Raw genomic sequence first — 27,849 nt, 5'->3', positions numbered from 1 at the left:
TAGCATGTGTCTGAAGACCCTGCAGTTGCGCAATATGTTGTAAATAAAAAGAGTATAAATGTGACTATAGTCGTGTTTTGTCATGTCTACAGGGCTCTAATAATGCTTTGTTCATTTTAATGTGAAAAAAATAATTTGTCTACCCACCAACTATATGTGGTTTCTTAAGTTTTTATTATTTGCCATTTTATTATTATTATATTTATTTATTTATTACTGATTGATTGATTTTCTTTATTCTTGATTTGTTTATTTATTTTTCATCTTATTTTGTGTAGAAAAATAAAAATGAAGATATTTGAGAACAGTGGAATGTTTTATCAGAGCTTTTATTGTAGAAAATTGGAACCAAAGCGAAGTTTTTTAAATTTTTTTGTTTTTAATAAATGTGCTTTTTTTTTTTTTTGGGAAAACCTGATGCAGCCCAGTCTCACCCAGACCCGAGCTCCAGTGGCCCCTAAGTAAATTGAGTTTGAGACCCCTGCTGTACAGTACATGTAATGCTGTGTGCCGGCAAGAAATTAATCATGGGGAAGATCCAGCCCAAGTAAGTCCTCGTCCGTCACTCATCTTCCGCCCCTCACACTCTAAGACCTGCTGTGTTAATCTGGAATCAGGATTGCATCCAGTAGGAACATTGCACTAATCCCCATCTGCCCTCCCCCATTTTGGTACACAACACTCTTCCCTTCATTGGACGCCGCTTCCTGTCCCAGCTCGCACCAGCACTATGTTCTCCAGGGCATATCCCGGCCGCCGGAGCGCACAGGAAAGGTCAGAGGAGTGGGACAGTTCCCTGATGATCTCGAGCGCGATAGAATCCTGTGTGGCGAGGGAGGCCTCAGGGACGGAGCATGCCACGTTTTAGACGGGCCGAGCAGTGGGAAGTCAGGCCCTCGTCTGCTCTGCGGGGGATCAGACGCAGCCGGGCTGTCATGTGGCAGCGGATGCAGAGACTGTCCCGGGCTTGCCGCCGCGGGGCGGGATGCACGGTGAACTACAATGATCCCGACCGCGAGGAGCAGGACATGGTGTGCCTTGAGGTAGGGCACCCGGAATGCAACCATGGCTTTCATTGCTATTAAGTAGATACCACCGAACTAGTAGGGGTGCAATGCTACACAAAAATTTGCGGTTTGATTCCAGTCCCGATGTACATGCTGGTTACGTGCATAAAAATAAAAAAGCCCGTATGACTTTACAAAGCCTATCAGAAGAAAATGGAGCTCCAAAATACATTGGCCGACATGACATGTCTCCTCCATCTGTACACCGGTCGTCATCGTCAAAGTTCTATTCCCGGCGAGTAAATCATGTCTGAACGTGGCTTAATAAGATTAAAAGAGGAAGGTGTCTTGAAATAACGGCGACAGGCCACGAGGCGTCTAAATAAAGTCACAATGCAGCAAACCTACGTGAGAATGTGACACCAACGCTTTCAAGCTTTATTCCTTCCTTCAGTCCTCATTTGTGTCTGTTATTGATTGATTGGACTGAGCTTTACTGTGTAACTTACAGTATATTTACTGTTATCACATACTACAGTATTAATTGTCCCTGTACCCTAGAAACCGCCCATGAATGATACGGGAAAAGGCCGAAAATGATACTGTGTCAAAGCCCAGGGCAGTGATACTGATAAAATAGAGTTTAACCATGTCCAGTATCAGCCCCCGTAGCTGTCCACTCAGAGCGCGCTGCTCTGGTATCGTGCCCGTGAAACAACCAATCAGAGAACAGCGCACGAGCGTGAACACACACTATAAATATTCCTAGTGCTTCTCCAGTCACCAAAAAACCCAAACTTGATTATTCATTCATTTTCTACCGCTTTTTCCTCACGAGGGTCGCGGGGGGTGAGGGGGGGGGGTGTTGGAGCCTATCCCAGCTGTCTTTGGGCGGGGTACACCCTGGACTGGTCGCCAGCCAATCACAGGGCACATATAGACAAACAACCATTCACACTCACATTCATACCTATGGACAATTTGGAGTCGCCAATTAACCTAGCATGTTTTTGGAATGTGGGAGGAAACCGGAGAAAACCCACGCATGCACGGGGAGAACATGCAAACTCCACACATAGAGATGCCCGAGGGTGGAATTGAACCCTGGTCTCCTAGCTGTGAGGTCTGCGCACTAACCACTTTGTGATACTGACACTTGGGGGCATGATACCTGGCCTGATACCAGATAAACCATGTGATTATCTTATTATCATATACTATTTAATCATGAGCTTATTATCACGTACTATTTAATCAAAAGACCATTTTGTTTCCAGAAAATGTTCAGTTTATTACATGTATTATATCTAAACAGTGTAAACACAATAATTGCAAAAATATTTCAACAATAATATGTTATCAACAGTCTTATCTTATCAATGTCTGACAATTAAAGTTCCATTAATCAAGTTTGGGTTTTTTGGTGACTGGAGAAGCACTAGGCACTAAGCACTCGTGCGCTGTTCTCTGATTGGTTGTTTCACGGGCACGATACCAGAGCAGCGCGCTCTGAGTGGACAGCTACGGGGGCTGATACTGGACATGGTTAAACTCTATATTTTATCAGTATCACTGACCTGGGCTTTGACACAGTATCATTTGGGCCTTTTCCCGTATCATTCATGGGTGGTTTCTAGGGTACAGGGCCAATTAATACTGTAGTATTAATTGTACTATAATTTTAGCATATTTTGCGACTTTGGAGTCTATACTGTTTATGTATGAGAGAGCAATTTTACTCCCAAAAAAGGCCCAGATTCAAACCTGTAACCATAGTGTGTGAGGCACCATTGCAAACCACTCATCCACTTGTATAGCAGTGCTGGAAAAACAATAATGATGAACGGGTGTCAATGGAGGACATCTCTTAGTATAAAATGCAGCTGCTGAGTGCCATCTGGTGTTTATGTACAGCAGAAACACTCATAAAGCAAACTATTAACTAACATATGCATTGTCTGATGTGTAGGATTGAATGTACAGTATTCCAGGCCATCGACTTGGAATACTTCGGATAACTGAAAAAAAAGCTATTAATTATATTATCAATAAGTTATTAAAGAAATAGGATTGCATGCATTATAAATAATTTTACATTAAAAAAAATAATTGGCGACTCCAAATTGTCCAAAGGTATGAATGTGAGTGTGAATGGTTGTTTGTCTATATGTGCCCTGTGATTGGCTGGCCACCAGTCCAGGGTGTACCCCAGCTGGGATAGGCTCCAGCACCCCCGCGACCCTCGTGAGGAGAAGAAGTAGAAAATGAATGAATGAATTGTACTATACATGGAGGCATTATTGCTGTACTCTCAGCTGCCTTTAGGTGGCAATGTTTCCCTCTGCATCATCAGGCCTGTACTGTCAATGACATAATTACATGCATAGTATAGATTAATTCATTCATTCTCTACCGCTTTTTCCTCACGAGGGTCGCAGGGGGTGCTGGAGCCTATCCTAGCTGTCTTCAGGCAAGAGGCGGGGTACACCCTGGACTGGACGCCAGCCAATCACAGGGCACATATAGACAAACAACCATTCACACTCACATTCATACCTATGGACAATAGAAAGCAAATAGAAGATATTAGCAAGACTTAGTAGTTGTTTATAAAAATTTATGTTGGGGGTTGGGGGGCATCAAACCGGAGCACATGTGGATCAGGTGCAGCTGGCTGAGTAATTTCCTGAGATTGTGGTCTGTGTCCAAAGGGCCCTTAGGTTCTATTCCCTCCCTGAGGAGGTGCTGGCTGTAAAACTGCCCCATAATGCACTTGTGTGTTGCCTTTAATGCTGCACTGAAAATAATGGTTAGTTGAATGGAAATTAATGTATTATTGTAATTGGTTGCACAAAATGATTTGATCTGAAACGCGATAATTTGATTATGTTGACTGAACTCATAATTTTTAAGTATGGTCAAATAAATTACTGTATAATATACAACAATTTGAGTAGATTTTAATAAATTATTTAGTAAATCAAATGAAAGCCATTTAAATGTACGTACTTGCAACCAAAACATGCATGTTTTCTTGGAATGTGGGAAGAAACTGGAGTACCCGGGAAAACTTACTACTAAACTTGCTACAAAAATGACATTCTTTTTTTCTCATAACATTATGAATTTATTCTCATTAAAGCGTGACTTTTTAATGTTAGAATACAGTGGTGTGAAATAATGTTTGCCCCCTTTCTGATTTCCTTTTTTTGTTGTTGCATGTTTGTCATGCTTTAATGTTTCACAAAATGCAGTTTTTAAATGAAATTTTTTATTCTTAAAGGGGAACTCTTTTTTTTTAAATTTTGTCCATCATTCCCAATACTTAATACCGAAACGTGAAAACATGAACATGTATTTATTTCCCTTTTCTGTGCATTCTAGCGTGAGAAAACAAGTTAATATGAGCTAGCTAACAACAGGTGTCATGGGAAATTATTTTGAAGATAAAGATAAAGCCCTCACAAAGAAAACAAAAAAAAGTGTTCCATTTACATACCTGACTTGTATATTAACCAAGCTACAGCCATGTTATTGTTATTGTTATTATTGTAATGGTAATGGTTTAATTTCATTTGAACATGCATCAGATTACAATTGAGTGCATCCCATAATCAGTTCACAGTTCCACATGTCCAAAAGGAGTAGGAAGAAGCAAAGCTTATTAAATCCTATCCCTCCATCTGGTACTTTTACAATCAGTAACTGTTACATTTGTTCACTTCCTGCTTTCCTAATATGATTTAAGTTATTTTTTAAACTTTATTTTATTATTTAAATTGTAGCAGCTAACAGACTATTTTTATCTGCCAGACTAACACGACACCTCACTAATCGCTATTCTCAGAGTCATTCACATGGAAGAGGACATGTGAATGACGCTGAGAATAGCGATACCTAGCGATACCTAGCTCTTCATTTAGCTACAAAGACTCAACAAGATGCTGGTTTGCATCAGCATTTTTTTTAACATGAGAACTGGAGCAAATGTCTTGTGCTGGAAGACACAGCCATCCCAAGGAGAGCGGACATCCTGAGTGTTGTCGGAACTAGCATAATTATGTGTATTACTGCACCGAGGAAAGATGTTTGTGTAGTGTTTTAAATCATCAAAATACCATAGTTTGATTCCACATACTAAAATGCTATGGCTAGCATAACATAGTCCTAGCATAGAAGTGTTTCAAATGTACTTCTTCCCTGAGATCATATTTCTCCTCTCTTGTAGAGAAGTATTGGATGACATGTTTAGCTAATTGGTTATTTTTAGCCTTATGCATTATTTTAGCTGTTTGAAGATGAACTATATCAGCAAGTTGAAGTATTTGTGAGTTTAGAAATAAGGAGTTAGTATGTTCTCTGAAGGCGGCATTATGAATTATCCTTACTGACCTTTTTTGCAGTACATTTAGCGAGTGAAGATTGCTTTTATAGTTATTACCCCATATTTCCACACAATAATTACATTATTTTTCCTTCATAATATACTGTTAATCTCATAAAATTAGGTATTTATTCGTTAGATTACAACATTATTCTGTTAATATTTTGACTTGAATGTTGTAAAATGACTGATTTTCCATTTTTACTGTTTAAAAAATATATATTTTTTGTTTTCTTGTTAAGTAATGGCCCCGAGCCGCAGGTGGGACACCCCTTCTGTATGCTAAAGTGATGTCAGATGACCTGCACACTAAACTGTAACCCCTCCCCTCCAAAGCCACACTGCTGGGGTCTCTGCTCTGTACTTGGGAGTCGGGAGAGACTGCGCATGCGCGCTGACTCCAAGCAGCCGGTCAGGGAGGAGAGGAGGAGGGAGGGGGGGAAGAGCCGTATGTGCCATCGGACGCAATCAAGAGCAGCGCTGCCGTTTCTATACATTAATCTTTTTTTTAACTCTTGTCGCTGTGCATACATGGTGCAATTGTGAGTATACTTTTCGGGTGTTTTGTGTTTGTAATGTCACCGTGATGTGTGTGTTTTTTTTTCCTGTGCCGTCCATTCATGCGTGCTGCGTGCTAATAATAATAATGGAGGAGGGGGTGGTGGGTTTGGGGTTTTTAATTTTTTAGCCTTGTGCAATTGAATGCAACCCCTCCCTAACAGAATGTGAGGCAAACGGAACGGCTGCGTTTCTTCTCCGTTGCATCCATTTGGGGAGGGGGGGGGGGGTCTGTGGTGCGGTAGTGGGAGCGATGCCGCGGTTTTAGATGTGCATTGTGCAAGCCAACCCCCCTACCCCCCCCCCCCCCCCCATCCCCTTTATCCATCTTTTCCTAGCATATAGCTACAGTATTGTACTGACACCCAGTCAGGTAGTGCGCATCCATTTGTGTATATGTGTGTGTATGTGTGTGTGTGTGGTTGTGTTACATAAATAACGTGAGGGGATTGTGTGACCTGCTGATGACACCTTTTGTTGCCTGATGACTTGAAGTTGGGCCTCCTCCTCTGCACTGGGATCGCACCGCCTCTGCTACAAAAAAAAAAGCATAAAGGAGAAATGTGCTTGATAATGTACGTACTTGTATCCGTGCATAACCTCCATATTGACATCATCTGTACATGCCATCATGTTCTATGCAATAGTTGTGTTAGCAATTATGCTTTTGCATACAGAACTGTTTTTTTTAGGCATTATTGGTATTGATCCACACTCGGAATTTGTTTTTTGTGGGTAATCTTTTTACCTGAATGGTATGGAATTCAGGTGTAACAGAAGTACTGATCAGTATTGATGAAACTACTGCTATATTGTGTGGTGTTGTGAAGGCATCATTTGTGATGCAGTGTCAATAGATTGTGCAAGTGTCGTTTTTGTACGCCGTAATTGAACAGTTTCATTTGCAAAATCAGCAAATCACAGTCCAGAAAGAGTCGATTTTGTCCTCCGGGAAAAAGTTTTGCGCTGTTTTTCAAGGTACAGGTAGAGATGTAACTTAAAAAAGTACCAGCCCTGTGGTACCCCATAAAGTAGTGGTGTCAAACTCATGGCCCATAAGGGGCCAGAAGATATTTTGTGCCACCCCCCGCCCCACACACACACACAGACGCTGAAACTTTTACAAAAAAAGTGCCGCAAAGCATGCTTGCATGTTAAGTTGCTGTGTGATGATTATAGTGTTACTTCTTTGATGAGCGCTGAGTCAGGCTGGAATGGAATGGAATGGCCTTGATTGTCATAATATACAAGATGTACAACGAGATTGGAGAGCTTCTCCTTTCAGTGCAGTAGTCAAGTTTTTTTTTAAAGTATATAAAAGTAGAGTAAAAAAGACAATTTAACAAGCTATATACAAGATATATACAAGATATCCAAAATATACACATAGTATTGCACAGGAGCATATGCAGGAGCAGACATATTGCAGATATATTAATTTTAGTGCAATGATAAATGGGTCATAGTGCAAATAATGACTGTAATAATGAATGTGTATTGTATTGGGTTGTTAAATAAATAAATATGTTTACATTGTTTACATTGAGGGGCGGCACGGCGGTCGTGTGGTTAGCGCGCAGACCTCACAGCTAGGAGACCAGGGTTCAATTCCACCCTCGGCCATCTCTGTGTGGAGTTTGCATGTTCTCCCCGTGCATGCGTGGGTTTTCTCCGGGTACTCCGGGAATGGTTGTTTGTCTATATGTGCCCTGTGATTGGCTGGCCACCAGTCCAGGGTGTACCCCGTCTCTCGCCCAAAGACAGCTGGGATAGGCTCCAGCACCCCCGCGACCCTCGTGAGGAAAAGCGGTAGAAAATGAATGAATGAATGTTACATTGAGTAATGCCCTCCTCATCTGGACTTTGTGGTCATATTTTACATACCTGTGCATTCCTTCAGTGAATTCCGCACTTGAAATCAAAGAAATGCAACATCTGATGTGGCCCGAATCCACGTATTTTCACCGCTTCGCTCTCCTCCGATCACTGGCACCGATTTCTATTTTTCAAAACAAGCCAAAAGATGTTTTCTGCCCAACAGAAAGAGCAGTCAATAATTCCATGTACTACAAAAGTGTGCTTGTGTTGCATGTCCTCGTGTTGCAGCCCATGGGATCAGAGCCGATGGAGATGCGAAAGAGGCAGATGCCGGTGCAGCAGGAGTCGGCAGCGGGGGGAACTGCATCGGTCCAGCAGGGCCAGCCAGGCCAGGCCAACCCGCGGGGGTCCAATGCGTGCTGCTTCTGCTGGTGCTGCTGCTGTAGCTGCTCCTGGTAGGTTCCTGTGACAGCTCACTCTCTTCATACATATTTAGTTCACATCCGGGTATCCGAAAATGTAGACACTTTACTTTTTACATTGTGTGCAGTCAAATATGTAATTTGGAGCCTTCGGGATCATCGTATTTCAGCTTGTGAGAAAAAAATAGAGCAGGTGTTGAATAACAGGCATCATCATATGAGGCATCTACATAAATTGCATTACATATGTTGTGACATCAGTCGCAAAAGTCATCAAAAATGGCGGACAGGGACAGCAGTGTTGTATTTATATTTTTACATTCATTCATTTTGTACCGCTTATCCTCATGAGGGTCGCTAGAGCCTACCCCAGTTGTCTTCGGGCAAGAGGCGGGGTACACCCTGGACTGGTGGCCAGCCAATCACAGGGCACATATAGACAAACAACCATTCACACTCACATTCATACCTATGGACAATTTGGAGTCGCTAATTAACCTAGCATGTTTTTGGAATGTGGGAGGAAACCGGAGTACCCGGAGAAAACCCACGCATGCACGGGGAGAACATGCAAACTCCACACAGAGATGGCCGAGGGTGGAATTGAACCCAGGTCTCCTAGCTGTGAGGTCTGCACGCTAACCACATGACCATATATTGTCTATATGTGCCCTGTGATTGGCTGGCCACCAGTCCAGGGTGTACCCCGCCTCTCGCCCGAAGACAGCTGGGATAGGCTCCAGCACCCCCCGCAACCCTCGTGAGGATAAGCGGTAGAAAATGAATGAATGAATGATAAACTTACCAGTTGCAATATTAATATTTTACATTTTAAAATCAGGGACATTACTGCCTGGCAACTTGGGAGGACTCAGCTGTCTAACACAGCAGAGAAAAGACTTTAGAAGGACTATGACGTCATCTAGGGAAATCAATGGGAAAACAATGTAAAGGAAAATAAAGGAAAAGCGAGGTAAGATGCTATACTCACATTTGCGGTGTATTTCTGCTAGGAACGAGGACAGAGATGATCGGAACCGAAAGACATCCTACGACGTCAAAGAAGGGAGTGCGGACTGTGAAGACTGGTGGGTTGCGTTGTTGCGTCGCTCCATTATGGCTCCGGTAGCTTCAGCAGTCATGTTCAGTGGTGGTGTCGCTGTGCAGCCCCAAGCCCACGCTGGAGGAGGTGTGCTCGTGGGGCCAGTCCTTCGACAAGCTGATGTGCTGCCCTGCCGGGAGGAACTCCTTCCGGCAGTTCCTGCGCACTGAGTTCAGTGAAGAGAACATGCTCTTCTGGCTGGCGTGCGAGGAGTTTGGCAAGGAGAGCAACAAGAGCGCCATTGAGGAGAAGGCCCGCGTCATCTATGAAGACTACATCTCCATCCTCTCCCCGAAAGAGGTCTTGCATCATGTCTCTCTCATATGTATATGTATGTATATATATGTGTATATACATACATATAGTATATACATACATATATACATACGCATAGTACATATATACATATGCATACATATATACATATGCATACATATATACATACATATATACATAGATACACATACATATATACATAGATACATACGTATATACACATACATATACATACATACGTACATATATACATACATATATACATACGCATACATATATACATACTCATACATATATACATACGCATACATATACATACATACATATATACACATACATATATACATATACATATATACACATACATATATACACATACATATACATACATACATATATGTACACATACATGCATATATACATACATACATACGCATACATATGTATACATATACACATACGCATACATATGTATACATATACACATATACATACATATGTATACACATATACATACATATGTATACAAATATACATACATATGTATACAAATATACATACATATGTATATATATACATACATATGTATATACATACATATGTATACATATATACATACATATGTATACATATATACATACATATGTATACATATACATACACACACATATACATACATACACACATATATAGATACACATAGATATATACATACACACATATATATACACATATATATACATACACATACATATATACATACACACATATATATACATACATATATATACATACACATATACATACATACATATATATACATATACATACATACATATATATTTATATATACAGTATAGTGTAGTATACTGTAGTACATATATATTCATGTTTACTAACAGAGGGTTTTTTCCCCCACCTCCCAGGTGAGCCTGGACTCCCGCGTACGCGAGTCCATCAACCGGAACATCCAGGAGCCCACCTTGCACACGTTTGACGACGCCCAGCTGCAGATCTACACCCTCATGCAAAGAGACTCGTACCCGCGCTACATGAACTCCCCCGCCTACAAAAACCTGCTCAACGCTCTGTCTGAGCAGTCACCCGAGTCTTAAGACACCCCCCCCCTTCCCGCTCCTCCCTCGTTTCCTTTTTTTAAGGGAAATTAGGGGGCGTCCTATTTCCTTTCCTTGCTTTGTGTGTCCATTGCAGGATTACACGAACCCCAGGAATCTCAGCGCTATTGTGATCCGCACCTGACCGCCGACACTCAGGTCTCAGCATCTCGCGAGGGCTCGACATCGCAAGTACTGCTACACGTACTACACAGCAAAACAGTCCAAAGGACTTGTATTGTTCCTCTTTTCTTTTTGTAGAAATATTCTACTTCATTTGAGGGTTTTTTATGGTCTGTTGTTATCATTTTTTGTGTGGGTGGGGTAAACGATTCCTACTTTAGACTACATATACAGTATATTTAGGAGTTTGTAAATAGTACAAATGGAATTGTGGGTATTTTACGTGGAGACGCCTCGTTCTATTTCACTGCGTATGAAAATCAAAGCTCAAGGCAAATGCTACATGTTAGCTCGACTTGCAGGCAGCTTTGTGGGGGTGTGCGGCACCCTTTGTAGTTGTTTTTATTTATTTTTAAAACAGAACCTCACTCGGGTACCTGGTGACTTGGCAACTCCAGATCATTGATGGAACTTCAAATGTTACAAAATCAAAGTCAATAGGAACTCTGAAACTACTAATAATTTCAAAACAAAAAACTAAGAAAATGGAAGCCGCCAATCAGAAAGTAACAGTTCTTGATGCAGGTGGCGATCCGATGGGACTTAAGTGTTGGACGGTGTCCTGCAGAACCCTAACCCACTCTCCGGTGCTGCCTATTTGGCCACTTGACAGTCAACAGAGTGGTGTTGGGGCAGGCCTCCCGATACCCAATGCTCGGAGATGTTGTTCATGCCGTTCACTGGATTAACAATGCTGGCCTTTTTTGGGCCTCCAACACCAATCCTCAAATTAAGTATTGATCTACATGTGCAATGAACCAACTCATTATCTCAACAACCCGAGCAGTAAGTTAATCATAAATCCACAAGGTATAAATACAACCCTACTACAAGTACAAATATACACACATTTCTACTCAAAGTTTATATTGACTGTCAGTATATATTAATTACATTTTTCTAGACTACAATATAGAAATTCACATTTCCAGTGTTTATTTATTCAATTAAATTATTCTATTTATGCATCTTATTATCAGTACTATTAATATTATGTATCTTACATATGTTTTTCCATATATTTATGTAACTTTGCAAAGGAACGCCGATTCTCTTAGATATGTTGGTGACAGGTATCACCGGAAATAAGACTGTCCTTTAGTTTATTTAAAGTTTTGGTGGCTATTAATTGATATTAAGTTAATAAACGGAGAGTTGGATGGGAGGGACGTCACTGCCAACAAACTGGTTAGCTTAGTTGAGTTTAGCACACCACATAAAGAAAGAAACAAAACAAGCAGTTTAATTTTGTTCTAACTGCAAGTAGAAAATACAATGTTAGCCTAACTGGGAGTTAATTGGCAAGCTAGTTGCCAGAAAACGGTTCGAGGTTAATAGTCATTCATTCAGCTGGAGCCTATCCCAGCTGTCTTTGGGCGAGAGGCGGGGTACACCCTGGACTGGTGGCCAGCCAATCACAGGGCACATATAGACAAACAACCATTCACACTCACATTCATACCTATGGACAATTTGGAGTTGCTAATTAACCTAGCATGTTTTTGGAATGTGGGAGGAAACCGGAGTACCCGGAGAAAACCCACGCATGCACGGGGAGAACATGCAAACTCCACACAGAGATGGCCGAGGGTGGAATTGAACCCTGGTCTCCTAGCTGTGAGGTCTGCACGCTAACCACTAGGACACCGTGCCACCCGAGGTTAATAGTCAATATTTGTATTTCAGATTTAACATATACATCATGTCATTTATGCCGATTTTTAACAATTTACAAGTCTGGTTAAACTCGACCTGGCAAGCTAATCATTACCATGATTACGCAAATATCGAACCCGCAAATACCGTCACCCCCATCAGCTTCAATCTACTACAACATCTAAATGTTGAAAAGAACTTAAAAAGGGAAAAGTTTTAAAAGAATGGTGAAGGGTTAGTGGCGACACCAAAGCTAGCATGTTCGTATTGCCTAAGTTCCCGCTGACTATGACTGGAGTTGCCAAGTGTTTTGACCGTTTTTACATTCTTTTGGTTGCCTCACGACCGTGTCACTCAAAGACGAGATCCTCACATGGGGAAGTGCCTTGACATTCAGTGTGGACGACATCTTTCTCATGGAGCAAGCTCTCGCCATAAAAGGTGCTTTAGACTGGAGCACAACAGCCAGCTCTCATGATGTTTTGCGTTTCTTCTGGGTATTTGACCACATGAAGCAGAAGAAGTACAAACAAATAGCATGTTGAGGGGGATCGCTATGGATTTATGGATGAACGCAGCTGGCCGATAAATGGATCGACCTCAAACACGACCTAAGCCAGCGCTGGATTTGGCGTGATGCCTATAAATATATAGTTTCTTCTTCTGTTTACGATATGGAACGTTATTTTTGCGCTGCATTTACTGGGGAAAAAAAGACATTGAAAAAAAAAAATAAGCAGACAAATAATGTGAATGTTTACAAGTATATGGTTTAGTTTTGTTCTGCTACTCTCAAATAAGAAGAAAATGATGACTTGTGGGCATTTTGATGGAGATAAAATAAAAAGCACAATAATTTTAACCACTCTGGACTATGCTTTGTAAATAAGTCTTCAGTTGTCTGTAGCTTTAATGCTAATGAGTTGCGCTTGAATGCTATCATTTTTACATATAATGTACGCTCATCCTTCTCACTTCATGTTTTGAATTTTGCGGCTTCACTCTATCAACGGTTAACCAAAATATACACTAGTAATTAATACATCATTGACGTTTCCTGGTTGACTATGCTTTATTTGTAAAAAAAAAAATAATTGGAAACTCACTTCCATATAACAGGAAGTCAAAAAGAAGAACTGTTGTTGTTACAGCTAAAACGTGCTATATTTGTCACATCCTGGTGCCCTTGCTCTGTTCCCCAGTCTCCTCCCTGTTTTTGTGTCTCCCCAGATCCTCTGTTCCTGGCTGGAGGCGGAGCTGCTGAACGCACCTGAGGCCAATTACTCCGCTTGCTCTTAAGCTGACTGCAGACAGCTGGGGAACGCCGGATTATTGCACAGCAACCGCTAAGCTACACATGCCGCTGCTCTGTCTCCTAGTTCCTTGTGTTTTTGCGTTCAGCAGCACTCGCCTCTAGCCAACCCTCTTTGTGTTTTTCCATGGTGCTCCATCCCGACACCATCGCCTTTTGTTATTACCTTTTGGGCCTAATAAAGCCATCAGAAGTCACCCTTCTGTCTCCAGTCTCCGTGTCCGGGACCCAGACCCTCCGGGAGCGTAACAGAATAATCCGGCCAAAAGAAGAGGTATGGAACCCGGCGACGCGGACCCGATCAAGAAGTCCCTCCGTCTCCAAGCCATGCGCCTCTCCAAACAAGAGGAACAATTCGGCGCACTCGGCGCCAGCGTGCAGAACCTGGCCGAGCGGCAAGACGCACGCATGGCCGCCCTCGAAGCCCAGATCAACGCCGTGCTCTCGGCCCTGCAAGTCCACCCGGCTCTCGCCGCACCTCCGGTCGCGGACGTCCCTCCGGATCCTTCCCCTCTGCCGGTGGTGCCCAGCCCAGCAGCCGTGTGTCCCCAGCTCTCAAAACCGGAACGATTCTCCGGGGAATCAGGTGACGTGCGCACCTTCCTGACTCAGTGCGAGTTGCATTTCGAGCTCCAAGCAGCCGCCTTCCCCACGGAACGCGCTCGGGTAGCCTTTGCCACCTCCCACCTCACGGGCAAGGCGGGCGCCTGGGCCACGGCGGAGTGGAGCCGGCGCTCGGCCATCTGCTCCTCCTTCTCCTCGTTCGCAAAGGCCTTGGAGCAGGTGTTCCAACGGAATCTTCCCGGCCGCGAGGCTGCTCGGACCCTCCTGAGGCTTCGCCAAGACAAACTCAGTGTCTCGGACTACGCGATCGAGTTCCGCGCGCTCGCAGCCATGAGCGACTGGAACCCCTCAGCTCTTCTGGATGTTTTCTCCGACGGGCTCGCAGAACGCATCAGAGATCACATGATCCCCCTGGAGACGCCGGGCGATCTGGACGAGTTGATCGCTTTGGCCGTCCGCATCGAAAAGCGCCTGAACTTCCGCGAGCAGGACCGGCTCCTCCGACGCGCAGCGCCGACCTTCGTTCCGAGAATCCCCGATGAGCTCGCCCTCTACAACAGGCCGTCCACCTCCATGGGGACACCACCTATGCTGGCACCAGAGGAACCTATGCAGCTCGGCGGACATCGCCTCACGCCGGCCGAAAGAAGGCGTCGCATTCGGCTACGCCTCTGTATCTACTGTGGACAACCCGACCACACCGTCGCCCGCTGTCCACTCCGCCCAGACAGCCAACGCTCCCAAGCTACGGTCGCGCCCTCTCCTGGTTCGTCTGTGGGCCCTCTGACCGCGCCTCCTGCCTCGACCACGCCTGCTGCCAGCCGATTGCAGTTGCCAGGTACACTCTCCTGGTCTGATATCAGTATAGATATCAAGGCTTTTATCGACTCTGGCTCGGACGACTGCTTTCTCGATGAAGCATTTGTGGTTAGATCATCTATCCCTGTGGTGCCGCTAGCGTCGGCCAAAGTTGTACGCTCATTGGATGGGCGCCACCTCGCTAGTGTCACTCATCAGACACACTCTCTGGCGCTACGCCTATCTGGCAACCACGTCGAAAACTTGATTTTTTTCGTCATCCCCTCGCGCTCCGCTCCCGTGGTTTTAGGGCTTAATTGGTTGAGCAGACACAACCCTCACATTGACTGGACTAAGCCAGCCATTGCAAACTGGAGTATTTTCTGCCACACGCATTGCTTGAGGGGGGCGTGTCCCCGTCTGCCGGCCGCTCGCACCACTACACCCGAACACATTGATCTCTCCTCGGTTCCCTCCGCCTACCACGATCTCCGGGACGTGTTCAGTAAGAGCAGGGCCATGTCACTCCCTCCTCACCGTCCGTACGACTGTAGTATTAATCTTCACCCCGGTGCCACACTCCCCACCTCACGCCTGTATAACGTGTCTAAGCCTGAGAGAGAGGCACTCGAGGAATATATTTCTTCCTCTCTCGCGTCGGGCCTCATTCGCCCCTCCTCCTCTCCCTTAGCTGCCGGCTTTTTCTTTGTTGAGAAGAAGGACAAATCACTCCGTCCATGCGTGGACTACCGGGCCCTCAATAATATCACAGTCAAAAATAAATACCCACTTCCCTTACTGGACTCTGCTTTCAACTCCCTCCACTCAGCTAAGTTCTTCACCAAACTCGACCTCCGCAACGCCTACCACCTTGTCCGCATCCGAGAGGGGGACGAGTGGAAGACTGCTTTCAACACCCCTATTGGCCACTTCGAGTACCTCGTTATGCCTTTTGGCCTCACCAACGCGCCCGCCGTTTTTCAGTGTCTCATAAACGATGTCCTTCGCGACATGCTGGGTCGTTTTGTTTTCGTCTACCTCGATGACATTTTGATTTTTTCCGCCACTCTCGAGGAGCATATCCAGCAGGTGCGGCTGGTCCTACAGAGGCTCCTTGAGAATAAGCTTTTTGTTAAAGCGGAGAAATGCACCTTCCATTCGTCGTCTGTCTCTTTTCTGGGGTTTGTGGTGGAGAAGGGGCAACTCCGAGCCGACCCTGCCAAGATCCAGGCTGTGGTCGAATGGCTCCCTCCTACATCAAGGAAGGACCTGCAAAGGTTTCTGGGCTTTGCTAATTTCTACCGCCGCTTCGTTCAGAATTTCAGTCGGGTCGCAGAACCTTTGAACAGGCTCACATCCCCTAAGGTTCCTTTTGTGTGGACCCCAGACGCCAATTCCGCCTTTGAGAGACTTAAGTTGTGTTTCACCTCTGCACCTGTTCTTGTCCACCCTGACCCTCTCTGTCAATTCTTTGTCGAGGTGGACGCGTCCGACACCGGCGTGGGGGCTGTCCTCTCCCAGCGCTCCACCACCGATCAGAAGCTGCACCCCTGTGCCTTCTTCTCTCGCCGTCTGACCCCAGCGGAACGCAACTATGACATTGGCAACAGGGAGTTACTGGCCGTCGTCTTGGCCCTACAGGAGTGGAGGCACTGGCTGGAGGGTTCGGCGGTCCCCTTCGTCGTTCTGACAGACCACAAGAACTTGGCTTACCTCCGCTCTGCTCACAGACTTAACCCACGGCAGGCACGCTGGGCCCTCTTCCTCACCAGATTCGATTTTACCCTGACCTACCGCCCCGGTTCCCGGAATGGCAAGCCCGATGCCCTGTCTAGGATGCACTCCCCTCCCTCGCACACACCTCATCGGGAAACCATCCTCCCACCATCCCGCATCCTGGGAGGCCTTCAGTGGGACGTGGAGAAGCAAGTGTTGGACGCCTTGAAGGACTCTCCTCCTCCGGGGGGCTGCCCGACCGGACGCCTGTTTGTCGTTCCTGGTCTCCGCCCAGAGGTTCTTCGCTGGGCGCACGAATCAAAGCTCGCATGCCATCCCGGAGTTTCGCGCACCACCTTCCTCCTGGCGCAGAGGTTTTGGTGGCCTTCCCTGCGCTCGGACGTCGCTGAGTTTGTGGCCGCGTGCACTACATGTTCCCGTAACAAATCCTCCCATCAGGCCCCAGCAGGCCTTCTATGCCCCCTGCCCATCCCTTCCCGGCCCTGGTCCCACGTGGCGTTGGATTTTGTCACCGGCCTTCCCCCATCCAACGGGAACACTGTCATCCTCACCATAGTGGACCGTTTTTCCAAGATGGCCCACTTCGTCGCCCTCCCCAAGCTCCCCTCAGCCCTCGAGACCGCCCAGCTTCTGGTCCTCCATGTATTCCGGCTCCACGGCATCCCCATCGATGTGGTCTCCGACAGGGGTCCCCAATTCTCCTCGGCCGTTTGGAAGGCGTTTTGCAAGGCGCTGGGGGCGACCGCCAGCCTGTCCTCGGGCTACCACCCTCAAACTAACGGCCAGTCCGAGCGAGCAAACCAGGACCTGGAGGCCGCCATCCGCTGCGTGTGCCACCAGCAGCCGGCCTCCTGGGCCATCAACTTGCCCTGGATCGAGTATGCCCGCAACTCCCTGGTCAGTTCTGCCACGGGTCTCTCTCCCTTCCATGGGGCTTATGGGTACCAACCCCCAGCCTTCCCCTCACAGGAGGCAGAGTCTTCTGTCCCCTCGGTGTCCGCCCACCTGCGCCGCGCTCGCCTGGCTTGGCGCAACACCCGGATGGCCCTGGCACGCACAGCGGAGCGCAACCAGCGCCTGGCCAACCGCCACCGTGTGGCTGCACCCGAGTACAAGCCGGGACAGAAGGTTTGGCTGTCCACACGAGACCTGCCCCTCCACACCTGTTCGAAGAAGCTCCAACCAAGGTTCATCGGCCCTTATCCCGTTGAACGGGTCCTCAGCCCCTCCTCTGTATTGCTCAGTCTCCCGGACTCTCTTGGTATCCATCCCACATTTCACGTCTCCCTCCTCAAACCAGTCAAGGTCAGTGACCTCAGCCCTCCAGAGGTGCCTCCTCCTCCTCCCAGGCTTATAGACGGCCACCCCGCATTCTCGGTCAAGGCCATTTTGGACGTGAGAAGAAGGGGCAGGGGTTTCCAGTACCTGGTCGACTGGGAGGGGTACAGCCCCGAGGACCGCTCGTGGGTCTCTCGCGCGCTCATCCTTGACCCTGACTTACTCTCGGACTTTTACCGTCGCTTCCCGGAGAAGCCAGGTAGGCCGCCAGGTGGCGCCCATCGTTAAGGGGGGGGTACTGTCACATCCTGGTGCCCTTGCTCTGTTCCCCAGTCTCCTCCCTGTTTTTGTGTCTCCCCAGATCCTCTGTTCCTGGCTGGAGGCGGAGCTGCTGAACGCACCTGAGGCCAATTACTCCGCTTGCTCTTAAGCTGACTGCAGACAGCTGGGGAACGCCGGATTATTGCACAGCAACCGCTAAGCTACACATGCCGCTGCTCTGTCTCCTAGTTCCTTGTGTTTTTGCGTTCAGCAGCACTCGCCTCTAGCCAACCCTCTTTGTGTTTTTCCATGGTGCTCCATCCCGACACCATCGCCTTTTGTTATTACCTTTTGGGCCTAATAAAGCCATCAGAAGTCACCCTTCTGTCTCCAGTCTCCGTGTCCGGGACCCAGACCCTCCGGGAGCGTAACAATATTATCGCTTTCTTATTTACTCTTATTGTGTCCATTACAGGGTAATATGAGTGTAAAGTTCACTATAGGGGTGTTATTTCATGTCTAGAGGGCTCTAATAATGAAACCATATTTAGCAATAGGTCGTGAACAAATTGTCTATGCTCATTCATTCATTTTCTACCGCTTATCCTCACGAGGGTTGCGGGGGGTGCTGGAGCCTATCCCAGCTGTCTTCGGGCGAGAGGCGGGGTACACCCTGGACTGGTGGCCAGCCAATCACAGGTCACATATAGACAAACAACCATTCACACTCACATTCATACCTATGGACAATTTGGAGTCGCTAATTAACCTAGCATGTTTTTGGAATGTGGGAGGAAACCGGAGTACCCGGAGAAAACCCACGCATGCACGAGGAGAACATGCAAACTCCACAGAGATGGCTGAGGGTGGAATTGAACTTGGGTCTCCTAGCTGTGAGGCCTGCGTGCTAACCACTCGACCGCCTTGCAGCCCTGAAGTAAAACTAAATGATTAACTTTTCTCACATTTGGTGCTTATATCTCATTAAAATGTCACTTTTGCACAATAGGGGACCATTCACGATTATAGAGTCGATATTTTGTGCCAAAATTTGGCCTGGGTTTCCATACAGTCTTGGTTACTGTACAATATTACACATAACTAAACTGGTCCATTTGCACGGTACTGTGTTATTTTCATGACCCAACAAAGCAAAGCACCTTGTGGATTACTGACTCACTATGCATTTCTTATTGAGTGTGACGGCTAAATAACCCACCACGGGGCCAAAATAAGTTGAGTAAGTATTTGATACAAACAAAGGTGAGTACTGAATTCAAGAAAGAACTCATTGTAAAGTATGAAGATGGTATCGCCTTCCCTCCTCCCTCTGCACTCCCCGTAAAAAGTGATGTTAAATGCTTCATTTATACATTTAATTGCTCATCATTATTTTGTGAATGTAAATCCATAGTTATTCCCTATAAAATGTACTTTTTTGTGGATTTATTGGATTTCCATTATTTCTTGCTTTGTTTTTTTATGACATTTTGTTACATATTAATAACAGAAACCGAGGCACCGCTGTACTATATTGCATATGGACAGATCCCAAAAAGGCCGCCGCTGTGAAACACTGCTTTACTTGTGACACTAAGGTTTTCCTTACCAACACCAATCATCAACCAACCCCACTTGTTTTGTTTTTGTAATCAAATGGAGTACACTTTATTGGGAAATTAAATAAAACAATGTTGTGTTGTTGTGAATGGAGAGCAGAACAACACAGTGTTAAAACTACATATAAAAAAACGCAGATAAAAAGAATGAGTCAAGCTTGATTGCATACATCTAATGGTGGGGCAAAACTATTGACAAAAATAGATTGCATGTGAAAGAGAGGTGTTGGGGGCTGGGCGGGGCTTTTAACAATTAGCTCAAACTATCGACAGGATATTTAGTCCAATTCAAAACTGCAAGTCGTGGCATCCTTACACCGCGTTTGTGTACAATGTCTACCACATGATAAAAAGCTCCGATCTGGTCCAGGGTTTTTGCTACTTGTCCAAGCAACCGAAGAAGATGCCTGTGGAGTCAGCAGAACTAGGGCATACAAAAAAGAACAAAAAAATACATAAATCAATAATATCCACATTGCACCAAGAGTCCACACTGTTGGAACGCTCAACTTCAGTAGAGGCAGTGATGCTTCAGCCCACTGATGATTATAAATAAAGAGCATCTTGATATTTCTCAGTTTCATACATACTATTCATTAGCAGCTCTACTTCTTATACTTTAAAATGTTTCAAAGATAGGTGTGTTAGGCATATTTAGGGTTTAAACTTGGATTGTGTTGCACATGAACAATAGTCACTGACGAGACAAGGAGAAGTGAATGTAATCTAATAATTATAAGGCACTTTATTGCAAATGTTAACATTTCTATGGGCATATTTAATGACTTGTAGTTTTCATTCATTCGCTGGAGATCCAGGTTTATAATAAGCGGGGATGTATTGTACAGTGATAAAAGTCTAGGCTGGGACAAGGGGATGAGTGAAAAAGCAACATACCTTCCACCTATTTCCACACTCATTGCAGAAGACAAACGTGGTCATGGGCTCATCAGCACTGCGAGTTTGGACCTGCAAAAAAACCCCAAATACTGTAAACCCCTTTCTAATGCTCCTTTAGGCCATAAATAAATAATAAACAATAAATGCACAACGATGAGCCAATTCAAGAAACAATACAAGCAGTTGATGTTTGCTAAATACAAGGATGAAGAGTCTTGAACCAGTCATGATGTGCTATATATATCACTATATTGACACTTACTATGGTACCCATTATGGCATTGGATGCTCATATCACCTCATACTTCGGTACATGACCCAAAAAAAAAACATTAAAAAAAACCTTCAACTATATGATGAAAGCAGGAAGTGAACAAATTTAACAGTTACTGATTGTAAAAGTGCCAGATGGAGGGGTAGGATTTAATAAGCTTTGCTTCTTCCTACTCCTTTTGGACATGTGGAACTGGGAACTGATTATGGGATGCATTCAATTGTAATCTGATGCATGTTCAAATGAAAACCATTACCATAACATGAATGCTAAGGCTGTACCTGTGTGTAGGTGCAGGACTTCCCCTTGCACTTGCCACAGGTGAACAGATCTGTCTGGGTGCCGCCCGTGGTGGCCATCTGGTGGTCCCTGACGGCCTCTTTGGTCAAATTCTTCCTCATTTCTTTCAGCTCGTCACTGGCCATTTCCTGCAGGAAGAGGAAGATTGGCCAAAATGAACATGAAAAAATCAACAAGATTATGAAGTCATTTGTCAGTGCATTAGAGTCCTCATATCATGTACGTTTTTCTTCAAATAGTGTTCACCGGTCTCATAGATGCAGTACCCGAATAAATGTACCTTTTAGGAGAAAACAAACAGGTGGTTTCAATAACCTTTTATAGAACTGGCACAACACAAACTGCCTTCAGAGCAGACATGGTATCTGTAAAGCTGAAGGTTATGTTGGAGTTGATGTGCTGCCGTCGGCAGCTTGGCACTTGGCCCTCAGTCTCGGCTCTTTCTTAGCCGCGAAGGTCCGGTGCAGCGTCTGCATTACTGCGTTCCACCTTCCCTCACTTGTGAGCAAGAACCTGAGATTGAACAAGACTCCTCCAGCTGGGGCCGGACATCACTCCCAACCCCGTGGATGCAATCCACCCTTTTCTGAATGAGAATCATGGCCTCGGATTTGGAGGTGCTGAATCTTAACCCAGAAGTTTCATACTCAGCTACAAACCATCCCAGTGAAAAGTCACGGCGCGATAACGCCATCAAAACCGAATCGTTTGCATTATAGCAGGGACTAAATCCTACCCCCCCCCCCAAAAAAAAATGGACGCCCTCGATGCCTTGGCTGCGCCTAGAAATTCTGTCGATGAAAATTATGAACAAAATCGGTGACAAGGATGTCCACAGGTGCACTTGGCACGGGGACACCCTAGACCAGGGGTATCAAACTCATTCCACGGAGGGCCGAGTGATTTTAATGATTAACCCTCCTTTGGTTTGAATTAAATTGAATCAATTAAATCACCAGCTTGGAGAAACTGGTTGGAAAGAAAACCTGCAGTGCTTCGGCCACAGGTCTATGAACGACTTTGTAGTTGTCGTATCATCAGATCTGCGTCCACACATTCTAGACACGTGAGTGAAGAGAGGCGCTGCTTCTTCACATTGAGAGGAGCCGGCTGAGGTGGCTCAGGCATCTGGTCCGGATGCCTCCCGGACAACTCCCCGGCGAGGTGTTCCGGAAAAGCCCAACTGGGAGAAGGCCCCAGTGCAGACCTATGTCCCGCTGGAGGGATTATGTCTCACAGCTGGCCTAGGAAGGCCTTGGTGTCATCCCGGTGGAGCTGGATGGGGTGGCCGGGGGGTGCTGCTCCCGCGACCCAGACCCAGATTAACGAAGGAAAATGCATGGATGGCATTTCTACAAGTGACTGCCCCCACGCCAGAATAAAAAGAGAAGTTGAGACACGATATGAAACGCTGTTACTACCTCTGCCGTCATCTTGGCCATTCGCTCAGGGGTGACGCTTCCACACAGCACCGTCCTTCTCAAGTTGGGATTCTTCACGTCCTTCAGGTTGGAAATTCGGCTCCGAACACGGTTCTTGTACTTCATGTCTGTGTTCTTAAACTCTTGGAATATGCGTAATCATTAGTCAAGGACCTTAACGACTGCTTCAGGGACACTAAACTATTTTTATTCAAATTATTGAATATTATTATGAATATTATCAAAACAAATATATGTAAACTGTAAGCTTGATATGTGCAGGAAAAGGATATATTCCTCAATTTGAGCGCCGAGTTCATCACAATCAGCACCAATGGCGATATAGTCGTCTACAAACAGATATCATGTAATAAACCACTTAACTTACACATCACCTTTCATAATGCTAATAATAATAATACCTCCAGTTTGGAGAGCATTGGCCAGCATCTCTCTGCACTTGATCCTTATGGAGTCGGATGTGCTGGGAGCACGAGGGAAGGTGTTGATTAGGGTGTTGGCTGAGACGTCGGCATGCTCGCTCTTGCTGCTGGAGTTACTGCTGGAACTGCTAGCCAAGCACCACCACACATTACAGATATACTGTACATGGTCAAAAAGGGTTTCCTCCGCTTGTTACCTTTCCTCTTTTGCCTCTGGGCTTCCCTGCGAGGGTGAAACAGGAGCGCCTTGTTCTTTCCTCTTCTCATCTGAGGGTTTGTCTCCGCTTGCAGGCTCGTCTGAAATTGAAGCGTTTAAAATCGACATTACTCAAGACCAACAGGGGCTCTTTTCTGTTTCTGTACTTAAAGTATGATGCGGTTTCAAATGTGAACGAGGTTGGTTGTATTAAACTTCCCTGGTTCTGTCCCATCACTGTAAACATATACATGGGAAGTGTTGCAACTGTCTTCTTTATGCCACATGTCCGATATCGCTCCTGATATCAAGTCTTTGCAGCCTTCCAGATTTCTCATTTTGTTTGTCACACGTAAATGTTTCAGATCATCAATTTAAATATGAACTGAACACAAAATGCAGTTTTTAAATGAACATGACATGGATGTCAAAGATACACAACCCTAAAGGATATTGGAGATGTTCTATCAAAAAAGAGCAATCGCCTCAAATCAAAAATTGTTCAGAAAAAAATATTATTGAATAAAAATCAATTAAGTCATTAATCAATTAATTAAGTTACACAAGCATACATCTTCCTAGTTACACAAGCACTTTCACTGAGCCTATGCCAGGTGACATAAAACCATGATGAAGCTAGCCATATCACATGATACATGGCCAGCAGGAGGTTTCGTGTGCACATGAAGCTTCAAGAAATGAATCCATTCTCGAACCAGTTGACTGAAATGGTTCAAAGCCTCGTGGGGCTTCATCTCGCCATCACGACTTAGCAGCAACAACTGCAATCAAGCGTTTGCGATAACTTGCAATGAGTCATCTCCTCACCTTGGTGAGGATGAACGGAGCTCAATGGCAGGTTGAGTATATATAATACAATAGCCTAAGTTGTTCCCTTTGAAGGTGAGGAAACGTCACGTTAATTACTGTGGAAACTTGCATGATGCTAGCGTTAAGTTTGTTAGCTGATCCATGACACATGCATATGTGTTGGTTTTTAATTTAGTGTAATCATCTTAAACAGGGTTTAAATGTGCTTTACAAATAAACTCAACTTGCACAAGGTGGTGGTACTAAGTCTCAGGTTTTCATGAGGTTTTTCCGAGTGAAGATACTGGAGTGAGGTGAACTCCAATGAACTATGTGTTATGGTACTTTGTGTGTGTGTGTTTGGCTCTTTGGGCTACTTGACTTTATCTAATCCTGCAAATAGGCCTGTCATGATAATGGATAATTCAAATCGATCAAACAATAACAAAAAAAAGTTGATAATTATGACATCCTCGATAAAATGATATGCACATATGTACGTTTACGTGTCTCATCTCATTCAGCTACTACACTAGTTTAGTGCAGGTGGCATCATCAATCTGAATCAATCAAAATCTGGATTAATCTTTATGACCTTTTTGGTGATCTGCCTTTTAGATAATTAATCAGTTAATATTCAGGAAAGAATTCGGGCAGACTTTATGAATAAATAGAAAATACTTAATTAGCACAGAAACAACACAAAATCACTACAACAAAGCCTACAAAATGATCACTCCACAACAAATATCATAAAAGTCTGTTTATTGCCGTGACTGACACTTTAAAAAAATTATTTTCAGATGACAAAAATAACTTTTGCCTACATTTGAAAGTACCTTTATCCTAGTCTTGCATGGTACACCGCACCTTAGGGTGGAACATATGCGACCTAACCGTTTAGACTGCTGTAGATCGGATACATATCGGATTTATATCCACATAAAACAGAAAAAAATCAGAACTGTAGTGTTCTCACTGACATTAAAAAGTCAATATACAGGCCACATGTGAGGGAATAAATTTAATTTACCTGCAGTATGAATGTAGAGTATTGCTTATGACACATATCTTCATTTTACACTAAATTCTGCATCATGGTCAATTATGCAAATTATACAATGACCATATTCGCTATAAAAAAATTGTTTCCTGTGTCATCCTTGCTGCAAACTCTTCCCATGTAAAAAAAATGAAGTATGAAAAGTATAAGTAGATTTAAAAGAGGTTTTACATACCCAAAAGCTTCTTCCACGACTTGATCAAAGACTTTGCTAGAGATGTGACCTCCTCATCTGTGCTCTGCTTGCGGATGGCGTTGACAGACATCCCAATTCTGGTAGACTGTTGACACACAGACACACGGAGCATAAAAATGACTGACAGTTTGAAGGTAATGTGTAGTGTGACTTCATCTTTTCTTAATGTACCTGGAGCAGCTCCAGAGTCATGGGGACGCTGCGTAGCTCTTTAAGCAGGTCCAAAGCACCGGACTGTGAAGCGACATCAGTGCATTAAAACACTCTGTGGACGTTACGACGCTACTTACTTTATATTATTAAATTCAATAATTGTGGAAATCAGTTACTACTTTTTATGAATGGAGCAATCACGCTGGTTTCACTGTGTAATGTTTACCATTAAAGTAGCATGTTCTTGCTAGCGGCTAACAGCTAGCCCGCGAGCTAACTGTTTGCTAGCTAGCCGGTTAGCCAGAACAACAGGTACTGTACGTTAGCCTCTGTGGCATCTTGTCATTAGGTAACCGCAGCGGTTAGCACTCGGAACACAAATAAAACAGCACGACTGACCAGCATTTTATCTACAGTGACCGGCAAATGGCCACTTTTCTTCCAGGCAGCTAAAATCCATCACTGGCCGCAAAGCATTCATTCTCATCATCACATTACCCCGTTTTTCTTCTGCGCCATTTTGTCCATTTTCTTTGCGATTCTAATGATCTCCTCTTCCTCCCTTTTGCCCATGATGGACGACTGGACCGCTGGAATCCAAGAATGAGGCGTGAAAGGGAAGAGAGTGAGGAAATATCCAGAAAAGAAACCACACCACTCAAACCAAAACAGCAGCGGTAGCAGCGGATTGTGCTCGGCGGATCCGGACTGACCCCGCCGCTGTGTAGCAGACCTGACTAATCGATACAAGATATCCGGGAGGTGATCGATCGAGTCGGAGAGCACGATCACTTCACTGAAATCAATTACCGCGTGGTGCCTAACGTGAACAAAATCAAACATTAAAGATGAAAAAATATTACGACTAGATTTGACAATTCTGTCCATAAAAAAGTGTAATTACACATTTTGGCATCTGCGTCTATAGAGGGCGCCAAAGCACAAACTCTTACAAACACATACACTCCAAATTAGACATGATCTTTTCCATAGAAATAACAAATAACAATAATGGCTTAGCAGATGTAAGTCAGAGTTTTGACTGATTGACTGACTAGTTGACTGAAGGTTAGCCATTTACTGCAACCAGTTTGACTACTGGTGTAAAGATGTTAGCAGGTTTTATTGAGTACTGGGGCCGGGGGGAAGTTAGGGCAATTCCAAGGAAAACTAAGGATGCAGTTGGTGAAGACACGTACTTGGGGCCCAGAATTCCTGGTGGCACCCCTCAGTGAATGAAGACACATGAAGTGATGTCATTACTATCCACGCTCAATGAGAGTAGTGTCCATGGGGCGTCACTAGGTTCTGAGGACAGGGGGGCTTAGATGCACAGGATGTGAATGAATGTAGTAGACATTCCCAAAAAATCCAAAAAACAAATAATGAACAAGGACCAGGATATAACGTTCCCACTTTTGGACAGATTTAGTAGAGATACTCAATTGATTTAGGCCTCCATTAAATGTACACAAGTAAACACAATCTACACTGCAAAACCACTGCTCAAGCTTTGCAACCATCAATTATATAATAATCATTATTATATTATTAATTAGCTTATTATTATTACTATAATCATTATTCTTCTTCTGATTATTACGACTACTACTAGAAGTAGTAGTAGGCTAGTATTAGCCTGCTTATTGGCTTGCTTATTAGCCTGCTTTTGGCCTATTATATGAAATTTGTTGGACATTTTTTAAATAAAAAAATCAATAAAAAATGTTTAAACATCAATTATATCATAATAATTATTACTTATTAATTAGCCGATTATTATTACTGTAATCATTATTCTTCTTCTGATTATTACTACTACTAGTAGTAGTAGTAGTAGACTAGTATTAGCCTGCTTATTGTCTTGCTTATTAGCCTAGCTTTTGCCCTATTATATGAAATTTGTCAGAGATTTTTTAAATAAAAAAAACAATACAATTTTTAAAACCATCAATTATATAATAATCATTTTTATATGATTAATTAGCCTATTATTATTACTA

General features: G+C 44.3%; 2 protein-coding genes across 6 annotated transcripts; one reads left to right on the top strand and one right to left on the bottom strand.

The window, feature by feature from the left end:
- The first annotated feature begins 481 nt into the window (after positions 1–481).
- On the top strand, positions 482–13,602 carry rgs20 (regulator of G protein signaling 20). Of its 3 annotated transcripts, XM_058079093.1 has the most exons (6): positions 482–547; positions 717–1,043; positions 8,056–8,222; positions 9,203–9,277; positions 9,357–9,591; positions 10,494–13,602. In XM_058079093.1, the coding sequence occupies exons 2-6, from the start codon at positions 855–857 to the stop codon at positions 10,680–10,682; spliced, it is 855 nt and encodes a 284-aa protein (XP_057935076.1). In that variant the 5' UTR covers positions 482–547; positions 717–854; the 3' UTR covers positions 10,683–13,602. The 3 variants fall into 3 exon arrangements, with proteins under 3 accessions (XP_057935076.1, XP_057935066.1, XP_057935085.1); XM_058079083.1 differs by lacking the exon at positions 482–547 and having other exon boundaries at positions 689–1,043; XM_058079102.1 differs by lacking the exons at positions 482–547; positions 717–1,043 and adding an exon at positions 5,585–5,933 and having other exon boundaries at positions 10,494–13,413.
- A 6,260-nt stretch (positions 13,603–19,862) lies between these two features.
- On the bottom strand, positions 19,863–26,592 carry tcea1 (transcription elongation factor A (SII), 1). Of its 3 annotated transcripts, none has more exons than XM_058079061.1 (10): positions 26,345–26,592; positions 25,865–25,927; positions 25,673–25,778; positions 23,626–23,725; positions 23,408–23,553; positions 23,279–23,335; positions 22,986–23,140; positions 21,546–21,692; positions 20,988–21,059; positions 19,863–20,514 (listed from the first exon to the last, which is right to left on the bottom strand). In XM_058079061.1, exons 1-10 carry the CDS (start codon positions 26,417–26,419, stop codon positions 20,506–20,508), a joined length of 930 nt encoding a protein of 309 aa, XP_057935044.1. In that variant the 5' UTR covers positions 26,420–26,592; the 3' UTR covers positions 19,863–20,505. The 3 variants fall into 3 exon arrangements, with proteins under 3 accessions (XP_057935044.1, XP_057935054.1, XP_057935036.1); XM_058079071.1 differs by lacking the exon at positions 26,345–26,592 and adding an exon at positions 26,246–26,320 and having other exon boundaries at positions 23,408–23,556; XM_058079053.1 differs by having other exon boundaries at positions 19,868–20,514; positions 23,408–23,556.
- Positions 26,593–27,849: the final 1,257 nt, after the last annotated feature.

This window comes from Doryrhamphus excisus, chromosome 1 (assembly GCF_030265055.1).
Source record: "Doryrhamphus excisus isolate RoL2022-K1 chromosome 1, RoL_Dexc_1.0, whole genome shotgun sequence".
Taxonomy (NCBI): Eukaryota; Metazoa; Chordata; class Actinopteri; order Syngnathiformes; family Syngnathidae; genus Doryrhamphus; species Doryrhamphus excisus.
Note: the sequence above shows the minus strand (reverse complement) of the source record. Positions and strands in the feature narration are given on the sequence as shown.